We start from the raw sequence: 17300 nt of genomic DNA, 5'->3' as shown, positions 1-17300 counted from the left end.
TCTCCCTTCCCCAGCCTGAAACACAGCAGAGTGGAGCAAAGAGTTGTTCTCTGTTGAGTACAAGGGCCGTTGTGCATCCCTTATGGAAATACTGCTTTTGTTCTAATGTAGGTGTGACCACTGATTATGCAGCGGGAATCTGGGAAATGTAACTGGACTGTTACATCTTACTAGAAGTCCTTTTCTGTTATTTTATCAGTCTGTGCCTCAGCTTTTAAGAGATCAGTGTCTGAGGATACTACGTGTATTCTGTTACAAATTCTCTGAAAAAAATCCACGCCACTTGAAAAGTTTATATGCTACTTTCACTGAAAATGAATTATAATTCTACATATTTAATCATTTTTGTAAGCCTGCACAACTTGCTCATCTGTAGCAACAATTCTTATCTTCTTTTCTCATTCAGTCTACCAGATCCCGAACGAACACATTTTATGTGGGGTTTTAGCAAGGTAAGTCAAAATATTTCCTTTGTGTTTTAAGATATTTCAGCACAAAACTTAGTTGAACTATTCTGACATATTTTATATTGCAGATAACAAACTGAGCTTCTCTTTATGTATTACTTTCTCCCTTGGCGGTCTAAAATTTATTACTTTTAGCAGTTTAATTTGGGATCTACTTAACAGAAACAGTTAATGCTTATTTATACAGCCACCGTTGCTACGTTTGCTGGGGGGAAATTACAGTGGAAGACTAAGCATATAAGCACACTTCAGATCTGTAGCATTTTGCTTTTTATTCTCTTGGAGAGAACAGTAAACTGATGGCTGATTGGAATAGGGGTATAATGGGGTATGATGGAGACTGCCAAGGGTATGAGCCAAGCCTGTTTCATTTGTTGACCTCGAAAGCAACCTTGGTAAAGCCACTGGTCTGTCTTTCATTATTCTTGCCTATAACTAAAGGTACACAAAATATTACTAGTTTATCTGAGAAACACAAAAGGCTTCAAAAATGAGCTAATGAAGAGCAGTGTAGAACTTTTAACCAGCTTGTGTTATTTTTTTTCTGCTTTGCCAGCACGTTGCCTTCACCTTCTCCTTCACCATCTCCTTCTCTCTCTGCTTCTCCTGTATCACAGTTGTTTAGATGTTACTGATTGTTTCCTACTGTTCTTGGGACTCCATTTGGCCAAGTGTGCTCCAAAAGATGTTAGATGTTTCCAGTCAATGTAATGAGCAAAAATTTCCATAGCCACTTGTCTGAAAGGACTGCAGAACAAACTTGGGTAAATGATACCTCCAGTTTGGCATGGAGGATGTTTTCAAAGATTTCATAATGGAGGTGAACATTTGATGTTCTGCGCATAATCTTACACCTTCTGTTGCAGGCAGGGATTAATTTGGTACTTTACTGAGTGGACATTATACTGTCTGTTTGTGTTTGTTTGGGGATGGAGCATTCCCTGCATTGTACATAAAATGACCCTAGAAATGGCACAGTTGGTCAATATTTTTAACCTTGATGTTACTCTGTACTTTTTATCCTAAATTTCTTGATCTTGGTCTTTCATTCTCTGCTTGGCTAATGACTTCCTTGCTGTTAATGTAACTTCTGCTCAATGAGGTGCTGAAGGCTTTTTTCTTTACATTAAGAATTCTTTCATCAGCAATAATGCAAGAGAGATGCTGATGATAACTACACTGATAGATGTTGCTTTCCATCAAGTTGGTGACTTGCAGTAATATAATTTAGGATTTCATGTCTTGTGCTCTGAACCATATGGCTTCCTGCATAGGGACTCAGTGAAAGTTGACTTTAAAGTTGACTTGACACATACTTATGCAGCTTTTGAAAATACTTCTGAACGGTGACTGTTGCAGAGCATGTACTTCAGTAGGTGCTGATGACAATTCCAAACTTAATTTTTGTAGTTACTCATCTGTTCTCAATATTTTTTTATTCTTCATCATAGAATCATAGAATCACCAACGTTGGAAAAGACTTCCAAGATCATCCAGTCCTACCATCCATCTATTGCCAATATTTGCCCCTAAACCATGTCCCTCAGTACAGTATCTAAATGTTTCTTGAACACCTCCAGGGACAGTGACTCCACCACCTCCCTGGGCAGCCCACTCCAGTGCCTGACTGTGTTATCAAATGTTTTACTGTGTTATCAAAGGTTGTTTTTTCAGAGTAGGAAAATTTATTTGATCAAACAGCTGATGTGGTAACATACCTTTTTTTAAGATTTACTTTTCTTTACATCAGAATGATTCTAAGCTTGGTCATAAAGTAAAAATTGCTTTTCTCCATCTTCTTTTTGTCCTCCAAGGATTTTGGTATGAGCGGAATCAGAGTTGGGGTACTGTACACCAGAAATCATGAAGTTCAGAAAGCTGTGAATCAACTAGCTGTCTTCCACAGCTGTCCTGGACCTGTTCAGCATGTTCTCACTCAATTCCTTAAGGACAGAGGTTAGCCCCACTAGAAACGTTCCATTGAGCTGTTCTGTTCTTTTTCCATTACGGGTGGAAATAAATATAATTTTATTTGTCTTGATTTGATAGATTGGTTGGATAATGTGTTTTTTCCCACCAATAAGAGGAGACTTAAGGAAGCACAGAATCTTCTTGTGGATAGACTTGCAGACATTGGAATACCTGTGCTGAAAAGTTCAGGAGGACTCTATGTGTGGGCAGACTTCAGAAAAGTACGTAAGAGCTTTGAAATAGTGGGAACGTAGAAGCTGAAAACGTGAAAATTACTTGTGCATGTTGTTAAGTGCTTTAATATCATGTCGTAGAAAGCCCTTTTAAGTTGTGTATTTGTTCAATCTTTAATAATAATTTATTTTCTTTTTTAGTTCTTAAAATCACAGACATTTGAAGCTGAACTTGAACTATGGCAGAAGCTCCTTGATAGGAAACTCCTGATTAGTCCTGGAAAAGCTTTTTATTGTTATGAACCTGGATGGTTTAGATTGGTTTTCTCTGATTCCGTAGATAAGATTTATTTATGTAAGTTGGTTTTACTTTCAATATGTCATGTAATAGCATGCAAGCTTTGGGAAACATTAACATTACAAATAATGTGTTCAAATCTACCTATCCCCTCTCAGCTTGTGAGGGCATTATTAGCACTTGTATGAACTGAGACATACTAGAACGGCCCAGAGCATTGGTTACTGAGCACCACTCTTGGATTATGTCAAACCTTTCAAGTTTGTGGAATTGCATCTTAAGAATTATTTTTTCTCTGTTGGAAGTTGCTTATTCTTCTTGAAAATTATATCAGACTGGTATTCCATGGCACCCCTAATGCGTATGTGCTTCAAATGTGAGATGAAAAATTTACCCATCCTTTATGCACTAAAATACGTAATCTTGTACAAATGCTATATATTATTGACAAAAGGGATTTCTGTGAAGTAAAGGAAGCGTATGGGGTAACAAAAAAATGTAGGTTGGGAGGAATTCTTGGGTCAGCTACTTCAACTTCCTGCTGAGAGTAGGGCCAGGTGCCAAGTCAGAGCTCAGAGCCTTCTTCAATCAAGTTTGGGGACTGTCTATAAACAGATTACACAGCATCTCTGAGCAATCTGTGTCCAGTCAGTCTTTCCCTTCTATTTTCACCATTTCTACTGGATAAAAAAAGCTTGAACTGAGCTATGTTTCCATTTGATAGGTATTGAGAGACTCCAGCAAATGCTGCATACTGATGATGCCAAACCAGTTGTAAACAACGCACTGCAGACTCTTCATGCAGCCCAGAAAAGGATTCTTCGGGCACACCTTCCAATACACCACGAGATGATGCCTCCCAGATAAAAAATATACTTGTTTTTTAAACTCATCTCTGCATTTAATGACTGAAATTTAGCATGCTTACGTTTACTAAAGGATTACGTGACTTAAGTATTTCTGGCTGTAACACTGCCTAACAGTCTCACTTTGCTGTGACGTGGCATTTCTGATCATGCAAGCGGACCTGCTGAATGGAATTTGGAGAAATTGGATCTCCTGGATATTCTGAAGTTTGCCCCCATTAAGCACTGCCTCCAGCTTTATTCAATTTCAAGTGTATTTAGCATCAGCAAAAAGCAAGAAGTCTTACATATATACTTGGATGGCATATTATAAAATACTGAACACACTGGTAAAAATTATGCAGATGACCATATGTAGTGGACTGCATATTTTAATCAGAAGACTGCAAGTACTGAATCAGGTGGTATTTAAGTTTTGCTAAATTGTTGTAGCTGGCAAAATGTATATAAGGGATACTGTCAATAATTAAAGATTTTCTAAATGCCCGTAATGCTCCAAAACCAGCAGTATAATGCTAACACAGGGTTAAATCTCAAGTTCTTAAATAACTCACTACATGCATACGAGATGTGTGCCCATGCTCAGCATGTTGCAGCAGTTAATCCTAAAGTGACATCACTCCTGGCTTTTGCACTTTGTCACGATTCCTGGTTGCTGCTCTATCAAATTACCAAGCATCAAAAAGTACAAATGACAGTCCTTAAAAAAGATATTCACAGTAACCATCATCATCCCCTCAAACATTTCCCCTCTTCTCTGCAGTCCGTAACTTTTCACTGGGGTGCCATTCTGACAATAAATGCAACATAATTCATTGATCAAGGGGCCTGGCCCTAAGCTTTGCCCTGGGACCATCTCATCAGTGAGGAAAACAGTATTTTACAGATGAGCTCAGTATGTTGTGCTCACTCTCTCGTTAATACACTGCTACCCTATCTTAAGAAATTTTTCATCCATAGAATTACTATTACATGAAAATACATTCCACAGCCACCTTGCCAGAATGCCTCAACGAGCAGTCGTGTACCTTCCTTTAGGTAAAAGTGGCACTTTGCTGATAGTTGAAGGCAGCCAAGATATTTCGCTTTGCCATGTGTTCAGCCAACTAATAGCAAAGTAAAGAAGAAAATCATAGCAACGGGTATGAAAAGTCCTTGTGCTGCCTCAGCGTGGTCCATGGAGCGCTGCATTTCTGTGGGCTGACTTTGGAGCTCAGTCACTGTCCTTGTTAGATCCTTGTAAGAAGAGGGAAGAAAACAGCACTTATATTCAGTTTTGCATTTTGGAATTTCTGCAAATTACATCAAAAGAAAAGTACTCACACCATCTGTCTTATTTGGCAAGAAATTGCTATGTAAAAGGGACAATATAGAGAACTGTCAATGTCTGATTTATAGTAAGAGGATTCTTTCAGAAAATGATTACAATCCCCTATTAATGATAAGAAATCTTAACTCTTTTCTAGCAAGGATAAAGGGCTGTTTAGCCCTCAGGACTGCAAAATTATTTGTAAACAATGGACACTTGGAACCCAAAGCAGGGAAACAAACACGTGGAAGACATGCATTCCTATCACCGTGACCAAGAAGCAGACTGCATCTGCAGCCCCTGTACACAGAAATGTTTCTTGGCCATCTCACTGCCAGCAGGGAAATACAAGTAGCTCAGAGATCACTTGTGTGCTTCAGCAGCTAAGCTGAATATTTCCCGATTCCGGCAGGTAAGTGCAGCTTGCTATTTGCCTCACCCAGTTTGTTGGAGAAGGGGTTTGCCTTTCTCAGGCCAGGCCTAAGAAGCAGCCAGTCTGCAGGCTGCTGCTCTCAGCACCCCCATGTCACACAGTGCGCACAGAGAGGGAATGAACTGCAGCACCAGGGAGTGGGATTTGAGAGCTTCACCAAGAGCTTGTAGCAAAGCAGTGACTTACTGATGGAAAAAAACAGCATTAATGTCATACTTACAGTAGCAAAGAACAGAATTCCAAACAGAGCGTACAAAGCCTGGAATTTCTGTGAGGAAGAGCAAAAAACTGAGTCAGAATCGTGTAAAAATGATTTCATCAGTGCATTTGCACCTCCAGCTGAATCCAGGAAAGGCCACACAATGAAAACAAAACAACAGATGATGGAGCAGTTAACCTGAAACAGGTGTGATTCTACTTCTGTCACATGCCTAACCATGATTGGTCATCAGATTGGGAAGAAGCAAAACCCACCAGTTTATTATATGGGATAATCTACAGGCCATGTCTACACATCAGATGATTAAAGGTTAACCTTTTCTAATGGCTGATATACCCCAGCCAGACCAAATGGCCTCAAGTTGTGCCAGGGAAGATTCAGGTTGGATGTTAGGAAGAATTACTTCTCTGAAAGAGTGGTCAGGTGCTGGTATAGGCTGCCCAGGCAGGTGGTGGAGTCACTGTCCCCAGAGGTGTTCAAGAAACATTCAGATGTTGTACTGAGGGACATGGTTTAGAGGGGAAATATTGGCGATAGATGGACAGTTGGACTGGATGATCTTGGAGGTCTTTTCCAGCCTTGGTGATTCTGTGAAATGGTTACAGGTACTGCAGGACACAGACTGACTCATGTCAGTGCATCCAGCAAGCACACATCCAGTAAGGTACTTACGTATGAGTTTATCATGACACAGGCAACTGCCCCAGCAGCCCACAGGATGCTCAAAGTGCTCGATATGGTCAGGTTCGTCAGGGGTTTCTGAGGACACCGAGCAGAGAGAGGCTGTTTTAGCTGCAATTAGCGAGTACGTCTTTGAATCAAAACAATACACGTTGTGCAGGGATGCTGATTAATAAACTAACATCAGTGACAGGCATAAAGACAAACCCTGAGACTACTGTTGACTTGACTTAAGCTTTTGCTTCTCTTGCTGGTCTATTAATAAACTGAATATTTCCATAAACCAGATTCTTGTTCCGCTTTTGTTAATCTCTTAACCTGACTTCCAGCTGCTGCTGCCTTCCCACTGATACTTGTCAGCATTTCTGATTTCATTTCCAAGGAACAGATAAGTGGTGATAACGTTCAGGAGTAAAACCCCTTAAATACAGCACATTCCACGTATAAATTCTGAATTCTCTCACTCTAAGTATAGGGAACCCGTGGACAGAAGAGAAAAGCTGAGACAGAGAGAGGGAGATTGGTCCTATGAGCGCCGCAGCCTCCAGCACAGACTGCTCAGTTCTGTTTCTTTCTACTTTGCTAGTTTTTGAGTTGCATACGAAACTTGCAGGAATTGAGCCACTCCAAAAGTCAAAACAGATATAAAACTGTCATTAAAATCACAACAACTTAGATTACTTGTAGTTACCTAGAGTGTTGTTAATACTTACATTTGTCTTCAGAGCAAATAAATACAGTAACAGGGTTGCAGCTGCAGTTATTCCTCCAACTAGCATTACTGTCACTGACTCATAGGAGCTAGGACACAAGAGACAACCTGTTATCTCGCAGTGCTCCAGCAGAAGGTAAGGCAATGAAAGCAAAATGCTCGAGGGACTTACTCTGAAATAATTCCAAGTATTGCACTTCCAATTGCTGTCTACGAAGACAAAAAAAAAAAGAATCACACTCATCACACCTCTGTCTGCCTGCACAGAGAAAATAATCCTTTTGGCAATTGTTGGAAATCAGTATTATCCAGAATATTTGCCTCACGGAATGGGGAAAAAATTCCATGATAGATATAACGCAGACAGATTTTTTTAGATGACATTTCTTGCTGAGGAGAATTTTAAATGCGTCAGTTGAAGAGATGCAAAAGAACTTGAAGAGGGAAAATTGTGCAGTTCAGCAGGAGGCTTACCACTGTGAAGCTGTAAAAGGCACTCATGGAACCCATTTGGTTGGCTGCAGAGCTCAGGAGGATAAGAGCAATGCACATCCTGGTTACAGAGAAGAAAAAAACAAAGAAAACATTTCTAATGAGCGATAGTTCCAATAAAGACAGCAAATAACTGGCAGCAGTTTTAATACTGAAAGCATTCAAATTTCCATGCACTCATCCATCCAGTAAATATTCACTGATTTTTTCCAAAGTATTTTTGTATTACTGAAATGGAGTCTCAATTACACAAGCCGTACTGGAGGAAACAGAGCACCATTACATGCTTGCAAGTCAAGTAAATAAATACACTTCTTTTTCCTCAGATATTTGTCGTATATTTGTATGGATATCAGAAAAGATTTTTTACCTCGAACTCACCTAAGTGAGCTTCTCTGAAGATTTGCAAATTTGTGTCAGAAGGCTGAAGGAGAACACACAGGCCATGCTGTTTGTCATGTAATTCATGCCTAGCAGCTTTTTGGTAAGCAGTATATCAGCATGCCCAGAGGCTTTACTTTCTGCTTTTTCTAAGTCCTTTCAGCCCCTGAGTGTGGTGAGCAGAGACTGTTCATACAAATCATTAGAGATTTAGAATGAATAGAGCTTTAGGCTGGACATAAAGAAAAGTTCTTACAATAAGCACGGTGAGGCACTGGCATAGGCTGCCCAGAGAGGTGGTAGATGCCCCGTCCCTGGAGGTCAGGGGTGGACCAGGATCTGAGCATTCTGATCGAGCTGTAGGTGTCCCTGTTCATTGCAGGTGAATTGGATTAGATGACCTCTAAAGGTCCCTTCCAATTCAAACAATTCTGTGATTCTACGACCATATCATTTACCTGAACTTGAAGCCTGGTGTGTCATTTTGGGTACTTACACAAAAGTGAGTGACAGCCAGTAATAGTTCCCCAGCTGGAGCCGTAGCCTGGACCTGTAAAAGACACAGCAGGAATTAAGAGCATCCTACAACACTGCGAAGCACATTGCAGCATATCCATGGTGTTGCTGGAGCACCAGGGATAAGCTCATCCCAGCTGACTGCGCTCAGCACTGCTTCTCTCAGAGTGAGAAACAGCGATGGCACAGGTGGCTGGTGAGCAGTAACAGGGCTGAGCAGCAGCAATTTTATGAGTGATGGTACATAGGGTGACTTGTGCCATCTAGATTCTGAAGTCAGTGCCTGTGATCATCTGTGGTGCTGCCTGGAGCCCGTGTGCTGAAGGTGAAAGGGTTTCTGCACAGAGCACCCTTCCTTCCTTCCATATTGAAAATGCCCCTTCAATAGCCACGGTGGCAATCCTGTTCCCCCTACATTGCTACAGATTCTGCTTGTACTGCTAGCAAATACACACACCCTGAACATCACCAAAACCTTCATAAGAACATCATGATGGCCCCAGCGGTTGCAGCTGCCTGTACAGCTCAGCTCATGCACAGCAGGTGGGTTTCCATTATGTTTGGGCATAAAGCAGCTTCTCCTATTTTCCACTTTTAACCACCAACCATAATCTTGCAGCAACTCGGACTTCTGGGTTTCCATCTTTATGCTGCAAAGAGTCACTCCAAGCCCCTGAGCAGGGCCCAGGGGAAGTGTACTCTGAGGAAGAGCTGAGGGATCATGGAATCATTTAAATGCACCAGGGCTGTGAGCTGCATTGCACAGCTGTAATGAGAATCTCATTACCTGCAATTTCCCTTGTGAGCACCTGGGGAGTTGCATCCCCCAGACCCACGCAGCCAATTAGTTTAACCAGAGAGATTTTGCTGTGAGAGTGACTGAACAGAGCCTGAACTTACCAGCCCAGAAGTCCCACTGCTACTGAGAGATAAGTGGCTGCCAGCCCATAGACCTTCTTGCTGAAATCTGGGGAGACCACATAGACAATGTTATTTCAATCATTTCACCAATGCAATGAAACTCGAGAGTAAAACTACGCTACCCCAAGAATATGTGGTGAAGGGGTGAAATGTTCCTGCTTCACTTGTTTGTCAAGAATTCCCCAGGGGAAGCCATCAAACATCCTGTGAGAGCCGTGGGATGCCAAGGGGCACTGCCAGTGGGTGGGTGCTTCACTCCACGGCTACAGCTGCAGGGTGCACTGTCACTTTCTATTTCCTTAGCAGGGCTGATGGTTAACCAGCAGCTCTATAACAGCCTCATAGGCCCCTTGTTTACTTTCACTATATACCCAGTGCTGACTGGTCACTCAGAAATGGGCTGCTCCTATGCTGCAGCTGCATTCCCCTGCACAGCCTGTGGCAGCCCCCATCTGCACACAGCCTGGGTGCAGACATCAGCCCAATGGCACAGGGATCCGCTCCTCACCGTGCTTTGAGGTAATGCAGACTTTAGTCTCCATCTTTACCAGGCATGTTCTACATGGAACAAAGATCACATTTATTGTTGCTGATACTGTAAATATAATGATTAACAAAGGTCCTTAATGGCCCTACAGTAGTAAGAACAAAAACCTGTATAAACATAATCTTGTTGTTCTAACTGCTGTTAACTATTCTGGATTAGAAAGATGATACAACCAAGTCCAGTTGAAATCTGTTATTTACACAGATGGAATCAGTACGTGTCTTAGCTACCCATACATGTCTCCACCAAATTATGGAAGTAAGCCAGACCATTGACAACAGAACATTGTATGTGGCGATTCTCTCTCTCTTGCCCACGCAATTCTACTTACCATCAGGGGGAAGACCTAAATCCTTTGGTTCCCTTTGGTCCCTTGGAGCTGGAGGCTGTGACCGTGGCCTGCCTCTTGGAGGCCCCCCAAGGTCTGTGCTCTGGGATTCTGGGCAGCCTCTGCTTCCTGCTTCTATCCTGTGTTCTTTCATTAGGGTTGCAGTATTGGTGAGGCTCTTTGGTGACATTTGTTTGCAAACTTCAGTGTCTCTACTGACAATAACAACTTCTTCTTTGGTAACAACAGCTCCACGGGGCTCGTACTTCCTGATGAACTTCTGAAGCACTTGGATGTCTGTTTAATGAAGAGTAAATACAGTTGGAACCCAGCTGTAGACAAAGAAGTGGCTTTCGTCTGAAATGTAAAAAATCACCCAGCCCTGGGCACCGGCTCTCTATCTGGGTCAAAACAGTAAACCCAAGCATGTGTTTCTTTCCATATGACAATATGGGCTGCTTCAGGAGCTTCTGAAGCTTTTTTGAGGGAGAAGACAGAGGCACTCAGTATTGCACTCAGGTTTTCTTTGGGGACAAAGCCATGTCAGAAGTTCCAGCTGCCTCCCCACACCATGTGTGTTCATGGTCCTTGTGCCCACCTCTTTACTGAAGAGCATCACTCCCTCTTGCTCAGTATCATCGATTCATTTCTTAACACAAATTGTTCCCTAGGTGACACCAATAGAAATCATTTCCCATGTGAGTAATATCTGATACAGTCAACGATCGCTTTCTTTCTGATAAAGATCATATTCTGATAAACTCATGCCGTGAGGCAGCTTGTGGCAGTGAATCTGAAATATATAAGCAGAATTTGGAAACTTCTTCCCAAACCTAGATTTCAGCAGGCTACTATGAAAGAGAGCAAAGATACCCTGACCTGTTGGTCAGCAATGCATTCCTTGCGAACATTTATTTCTCACATTACAGGAATCTGTATACAGCATTTTCCAGTTACCTCTCCTCATAGCGTCAGAACATGGCAGAGTGAAAATGTTGCTTTGGTGGCATGCGCAGGGACTTCTTAGTGCATCCTGATGACGCAGGTAGAATGTCAGGAGGTCTTCATTCCTTCTTTTGTGGGTGATTTGTTCCGTTCGGCTGCATCTCTTTGACTCAGACCTTTCATTCCCACTGGCCATTGGCAGCACTGGGTTCTTTTCTCCTGGTATTTCCCACCTTCCAAAATGTCACAAAACAATGAGTGGCTATTAGCTCCAAGAGGAGAACCAACTGCAGACAGCAACGGTGAACAACCAAAGGAAAGCTTTCACCACTTCCCAAAGACACGTCCTTTACTGGTGAGATCTGGGTGATCTCTGTGCACCTGTCAGTGCAGCACTGGGTCTATCAGCCGGCTGCAAAGTCCGACTGCGCACAGTACTCCCGGCACACACCTTTAAAAATTAAATGCACATTCAGTAGAAGATCAGCAAAGGTGGTAAACTCAGAAAAACTCACCTGTGTTGATCTCTTGCTTATAACCAAGGAAGGGGCGGTAGCATGGGGTGTGCGGCAAGTGTTGGGTGTTGGCTGGGCGGTCTTTCCTTTCCTTCCTTACAAGAAACCAATCACAGACTGCGGAGGAAACGGGAGTAGATCCTGTAGAGTTGACCGAAACAAAACCAAAAGCAACTGCTTTGTGCCTACCTGTAAGGTCTGCAGATCTCAGCTGTGACTTGATCACTCCCTTGCTGAGATAAGCACAGGTGGCATGTTGAAAACGTATCCATATAAGGCTACAGCTGGTGACGAGTTCTGCGGGATAATTATGGGAACGTGTATTGCAAAGTCCTTTCTCTGCAGGCTCTTGTCAGGCTCAGCCCACACATAATGCCCTATGGCTCACCTTGAGCAAGCAGAGGCCTTGAGAAGAGGAACTGCATGTTAACTTTTGCTTTTGGTGACCAACGGTATCCGTCTGTTCAAGTGCTGGTTTTGAACCCTTTGCAAAACTTTGATGTAGAAAGAAGAAAGGGTTGAACTTGGAAGGGACCTCCGGAGGTCACCTGCTCCAAGCCAACTGCTGAGGAGATCTGCTGACTTGTTGTAACCCTCCTCCTCCTCTCTGAGCACGTGGTCCTCCCTTGAGAGCCCTCTGTGCTGCATGCTCTCTCTCTCTCTTTCTCTAATCTCTCTCCCTCTTTCTAATCTTGATTCCCTCTTTTCCCAGCACTCAGAAGCCCCGTTTTAGATCCACACAAGAACAACAGCACTGTGCTATAGCTTGGCTCTTCAGAGCTGCCCACCTTCAACAATGGCCAAAAGCCAGAACTTGCAGGAGAAAGGTATTAAGAGCTGCGCAGTCACTGTAAGACTTCCCGAAACACCCAAACAGTCCAAAGGTGAGTGCTGAGGATTCACCATTGAACTGACTTTTCCAGTTCTACTGCATCTTTCTGACGTAAGCAGACGTTCAACAGAACACACATGGCGACACCACAGATTTCTAGAATGACAGAATAATTTGTCAAGCTTTCCCTAGTTATCCTCTACCAATTTCCAGTGTTTAGATTTTGTTCAGCAGAAAGCTGGTGTTTTCATGGGCCTGGCTAGCAAAGACAGATTTTGATGTCTGATTAGCAATCATCATTAGATGCAGAGCCTACTAAACTGCTTTTCTTATTCCTATCCATTTATCTATTCAATTATTACATTTCAGTAGCAAAATGCAGTCAGCAAGTTTTAGTTCCTCTGTAATATTTTATCACCAACCTTTGTTTTTGCAGGCCTGGATAAGTTAACTGTTAGTTGTTGTGGTTGTTGTTGCTGTTTCACTCTCCAGTCCCTGTCACAGTCATTTCCAAGTATGTGAAACAGCATGTGACAAGGGAGCAGACGTTTGCAGGACTCATCTGTGGTCGTTCACAACTAGTCTTAACTCAAACATTTGCTTTTCTGTCTCTGAAACACTTTCTCAGGTCAGGACTTTCCCTCTTTGGCGGTGATGGCTCTGTTTGCACAACACAGCAGAAACACGTGGTAAGTCCCCCACAAAGACCTGTTCTGGCATAAATATCTCCTTAGACTTCCAAGTGTTAGTATGGATACAGAGAACTCATTTGGCATCTCTGCTACAGTACCTTTATCACCTTTTACATGCAGCATGTCTGTAAACATCACTGACTCCTGGAACAACTCTGCTCTGGCTCTTCTTGACTATGAAGTTTCATAACTACCATGCAGCTTCCTCACTTGAACCTGAAGGCCACGATGATTTCCTTCAGAACACGGGTGGAGAACTCACATCTCTTCAGTGCTCACAGTGCAGGCATTGAATGGCATGGAGAGGAAGGGTTGATCATTGTGCTGCCATTCAGTGCAATATGAGTAGGCTGGAGAAATAAGCCAACAGGAACCTCATGAAGCTCCACCACAGGAAATGCCAAGTCTTGCCTCTGGGGAGGCCCCCTACACTCCCTGTCCCTCACAAGTAGCAAGAAGCAGTAAGCTCAGGAATTCAAGCCACCTAAGCACATCACAGTGCTTCGAGCTGACTGGCTTGTAGAACAGCTTGTGCAGAAAGCTCTTAACTCCAGTAGTTCAGTATCTGGTATTTTTCTGCTTCTACCGCTTAAATGTTTTCATTACTCTACTAAGACTATCAGTATATGAAAAGAAATCTGATTTTTGGGTGGTGCTGTGTGGAGCCAGGAGTTGGATTCGATGACCCTCGTGGGTCCCTTCCAACTCCAAATGTTCTGCAGTTCCATGAAAAAGGCATCTAATTGCTGCACGATCAGAAGTACACCTTGTAACTCATTTTCTGGGAAACTGGAAAATAAGAACACTGAAGTCAACGTTCAGAAGTCAACTGATTGCTCATCCAAGTAGAAGATGATATGAAACTTTGTGGGTTTTCCCAAAATGATCAGTAATGGCTACAAAATATAACATGGGGGAAAAAAAAACAACTTCCAGTTTAAAGATGAGATGTATTTTAAAATAAATACCATAATCCATAAAGTTAACAGAACATTTTATCCTTTTTTTTAAACTTCTCCTACAGGGTTTGCAGACCTGAGTATATATTGAAAATAACTGGTCCAAAGCGTTCCTTTAAAAAACTATAAATTATTGGTAACAGTTTCTTTAATGGAGATTGCAGGAGTAGGTCCCACATGAGTCCATATATATCCCTTCTCTGGTCTTGTAGGAACAGTAGGGAAGGGAGATGATCGAGATTTGAAATATTCTGAAGGTGCGTGACAAACAAACTCCAAATACTCCATTTTCCTTGGGAGATCTTCTTCTGGTCCTACGAAAAAATAAACAATGATTTTCAAATACTGATTTTAAGGGCAGAAAATTGGAGAGTCCAAGACGATGTAATACACAACAGTCAACATCCCTCATAGAATGCGCTCTATCAAAAAGACTACTTTGCACAGTATTTGAGACTACAGCACCAGTGAGAAACTTCTTTATTTCTGCTGGGTTGACTTTTTTTCCCCATTTGAAGAACATGCTCTTAATAGATACACACTATTTGTGCCTGCCTGTCAGAAGGATTTACTCAATTTATTACTACCTCATAATCAGCTGTAGAACCCTCTATGCCAGTGCTCACACACAATGTACTTTATATCCAAGATTAAAATCAACTAGTTCTGGTCACTTCAGAAGAAACAGCTTGCACTGGCACATCTAGTTTATGTCATAACTTCAATTCTATCTGTGGAGTGGTAATTTGATCCTTAAAGTTTTAACTCTGTAATTGTGCCTGCGAGCACAAGAAAGTAAACAAGCCCACACTGTGCAGCAGTGCTGTTCACATATATAAATTATAAAAAGTATTCAAGTAAACTAAATGCTTACTGGATTAGGGCCTAAAATGTGGGAATTAAATAAAAGACCATGACAAACTAAAGAAGTTCACTTAAAAGTTACAACTCTGCATTAGTCTGGGAACATGTAAGCAGTCATATGAAATGAAGGCTTAGAGATTACCTATGATATAGGATGCGGGGTCAAAGCAGTCTTTCGGGCTGGCTTGCGTAGGAATGAGCCATGTCAGCGCAGCACTCTTTTCACAGTATTGGTCCTGAATAAACCCACGGATCTGGGCATAGTAAGTTTTGCCATCCTGCTCATCAACTACAGAAACAACATCTCCAATTTGGTAGTACACACCCTGAAAGGCACACAAATGGAAGTCAAATCAGTCTGATTTCAGAAGCTTCACTCTGATTCATATGTTAAATATCATCACCTTACACTATTCTCAAATTACCCTAATCTCAATACAGCCACAGTTTTCCCACACGCAATGAAAGGTGGCACGAACCAGAGCACTGTCACACCTGAGCAGTCACCAGCATGACCTGTGCACAACCACGTAATGACTGGAACTTCGAGTTCAGTCCCTGAACTGTTTTTGAGGCTCTACAGGTAATTCCCCACCATCTCTGTCTGCCAAATGCCACAGAAGCAGCCTGGCCTCACCCACCTTCAAAGAACCAGCTCTCAATTGCTCTGCACCCCCCTTCCCACCACCGCTGCACCTCCCATCTGCACAGCAGCGATGGCTTTGTTATGTCAGTAGTGTGATGAACCCCCCTTCCATAAAAAGTAATAGCAGAAATCACCCTGTGCATACACGGAAAGCAGCTTCCTGCACATGAAGAAGCTCACCTATCTGTGAGCAAAGCAGTCCCAAAACACAGTCACCTCCTGGTAAGGCCAGATGTTGCATGATGCTCAGTCAGTGCATGACACTGCACAGCAAGAACAACGTCACTTGGTGCCATAACAGCATCATGCAACACAATGCAGAGTCTGCACTATCAAGACTGGACTACTGGAAGGGGACCCAAGGGGATCGAGCAGTTCAGCTCCTGGTTCTAGACAGGGCCACCCAAAATTCAAATCCTATTTCTGAGAGCACTGTCCAAACACTGCCTAAACTGGAGCAGCCGGCACACCTCACTGCCAGGGCGTGTGGGACCGCTCACACACAGCCCAGGTGGGAGCCGGGCCGGCTGCCATTTCTCTGATGAACACAAGACAAGGGTGACTACGAGGGCTCCTGTGGGACCTCACCAGATGCAGCACTGTGAGGCAGAGCAGAACCCTGCACGCTGCTGGGCAGGGAAGCAGAGCTCTGTGAGCACCTCCCTGCTGCCTTCCCGCTAACTTTTAATACTGGAGGCAGAGACAACACGGTCCTTCTGGCGGGCAGATCTGCACGGGTCGTACCTTATAGAAGATCGACTCTGCGGTAATGATGGTGGATACGGATTCAGGGGCCTTGATGGGCTGGGGAAACAACACAGATGGAAGAGGAAGAGCGTTAAAGCAAAGCAAGAGAACTGCAGGGTAGGTTTTCTCGCCCTTTTAAGACGATGACATACTGACGGAGAATCGCAGAGAATGTGGAAACATGGGAAACGAGCCGCAGACGTCCGTACTTTACAAACGAACAGCGGGGCCGGGCCGCCAGCCCCGGGCAGCATCCCGCAGGGCCCGCCCGCCCCGCCCGAGCGGACAGACCCGGCAGCGCCTTACGTTCTTCAGCTTGAAGATGTGCCTCCTGCCTTTGCCCTTCGTGGAAACCTTCTTCTCGGCGGCGGGCGCGGACTTGTACTTGGTGTTCCTCAGCCGCGCGGACCGCCGGTGGATCTCCTGCTTGCTCTGGGGGGAGGAACGGAGGGGTAAACACGGCGGGAACGCCGCCGGAGCCGCCCCGCCCGCAGCCCGGCGCTCACCTGCTTCCCGCCGCCGCCCCCGCCGCCGCCGTTGCTGTGCTGCGCGGCGGCCGAGGTGGTGGCGAAGGCGGCGGGCCCGGGCGGGGCGGAGCGGGCCGTGCAGTTGTTGCACAGGATCTCGCCCTGCCCGCCCTTCTTCCACATGGAAGAGGACGTGCTGCGGCACACGCTGCACGTGGGCTTCAGCCCCAGCGGCATCCTGCGGCCGGCGGCGGGGCCCGCGGGCCCCGGCAGCGACACGGGGGAACGCGGCGCCACCGCCGGGCCCGCCTCGGTCCC

At 43.9% G+C, this 17300-nt stretch overlaps 3 protein-coding genes and 1 long non-coding RNA gene across 13 annotated transcripts in view; 2 read left to right on the top strand and 2 right to left on the bottom strand.

Annotated features, from left to right (window-relative positions):
* The window catches only part of ACCSL (1-aminocyclopropane-1-carboxylate synthase homolog (inactive) like), a 19427-nt gene extending 12721 nt beyond the window's left edge, over positions 1-6706 (top strand). For 5 of the 6 annotated variants that reach the window (XM_015281949.3, XM_040696580.1, XM_046934379.1 and 2 more), the window contains 5 exons: positions 407-452; positions 2282-2423; positions 2517-2659; positions 2813-2966; positions 3634-4261. In XM_015281949.3, coding sequence (XP_015137435.2) covers positions 407-452; positions 2282-2423; positions 2517-2659; positions 2813-2966; positions 3634-3776 — 628 coding nt within the window. In that variant the 3' untranslated portion in view covers positions 3777-4261. Of the gene's footprint in view, positions 1-406; positions 453-2281; positions 2424-2516; positions 2660-2812; positions 2967-3633; positions 5497-6342 lie in introns of those variants that run through there. The other variant, XM_418654.7, reaches the window with a different exon arrangement.
* Positions 3994-11809, bottom strand: LOC420552. 4 transcript variants are annotated; one of them, XM_040696588.2, is made up of 11 exons: positions 11776-11809; positions 11273-11493; positions 10319-10612; positions 9420-9486; positions 8500-8553; positions 7605-7683; positions 7303-7340; positions 7132-7219; positions 6410-6529; positions 5738-5785; positions 3994-5011 (listed from the first exon to the last, which is right to left on the bottom strand). In XM_040696588.2, the coding sequence occupies exons 2-11, from the start codon at positions 11454-11456 to the stop codon at positions 4874-4876; spliced, it is 1110 nt and encodes a 369-aa protein (XP_040552522.1). In that variant the 5' UTR covers positions 11457-11493; positions 11776-11809; the 3' UTR covers positions 3994-4873. The 4 variants fall into 4 exon arrangements, with proteins under 4 accessions (XP_040552522.1, XP_015137443.2, XP_046790343.1 ...); XM_015281957.4 differs by having other exon boundaries at positions 6410-6496; XM_046934387.1 differs by having other exon boundaries at positions 11273-11809.
* LOC124417727 lies at positions 9561-14283 on the top strand. Of its 2 annotated transcripts, XR_006937321.1 has the most exons (4): positions 9561-9959; positions 12488-12659; positions 13236-13296; positions 13420-14283. It is a non-coding gene; the product is annotated as an uncharacterized LOC124417727 (long non-coding RNA). The 2 variants fall into 2 exon arrangements; XR_006937322.1 differs by lacking the exon at positions 9561-9959 and having other exon boundaries at positions 11774-12659; positions 13420-14103.
* On the bottom strand, positions 14230-17300 carry GATAD1 (GATA zinc finger domain containing 1). Its single transcript, NM_001277498.2, has 5 exons — positions 17022-17300; positions 16822-16947; positions 16513-16572; positions 15265-15448; positions 14230-14572 (listed from the first exon to the last, which is right to left on the bottom strand). The coding sequence occupies exons 1-5, from the start codon at positions 17217-17219 to the stop codon at positions 14382-14384; spliced, it is 759 nt and encodes a 252-aa protein (NP_001264427.1). The 5' UTR covers positions 17220-17300; the 3' UTR covers positions 14230-14381.

This window comes from Gallus gallus, chromosome 2 (genome assembly GCF_016699485.2).
Source record: "Gallus gallus isolate bGalGal1 chromosome 2, bGalGal1.mat.broiler.GRCg7b, whole genome shotgun sequence".
In the NCBI taxonomy this organism is placed as follows: Eukaryota; Metazoa; Chordata; class Aves; order Galliformes; family Phasianidae; genus Gallus; species Gallus gallus.
Note: the sequence above shows the minus strand (reverse complement) of the source record. Positions and strands in the feature narration are given on the sequence as shown.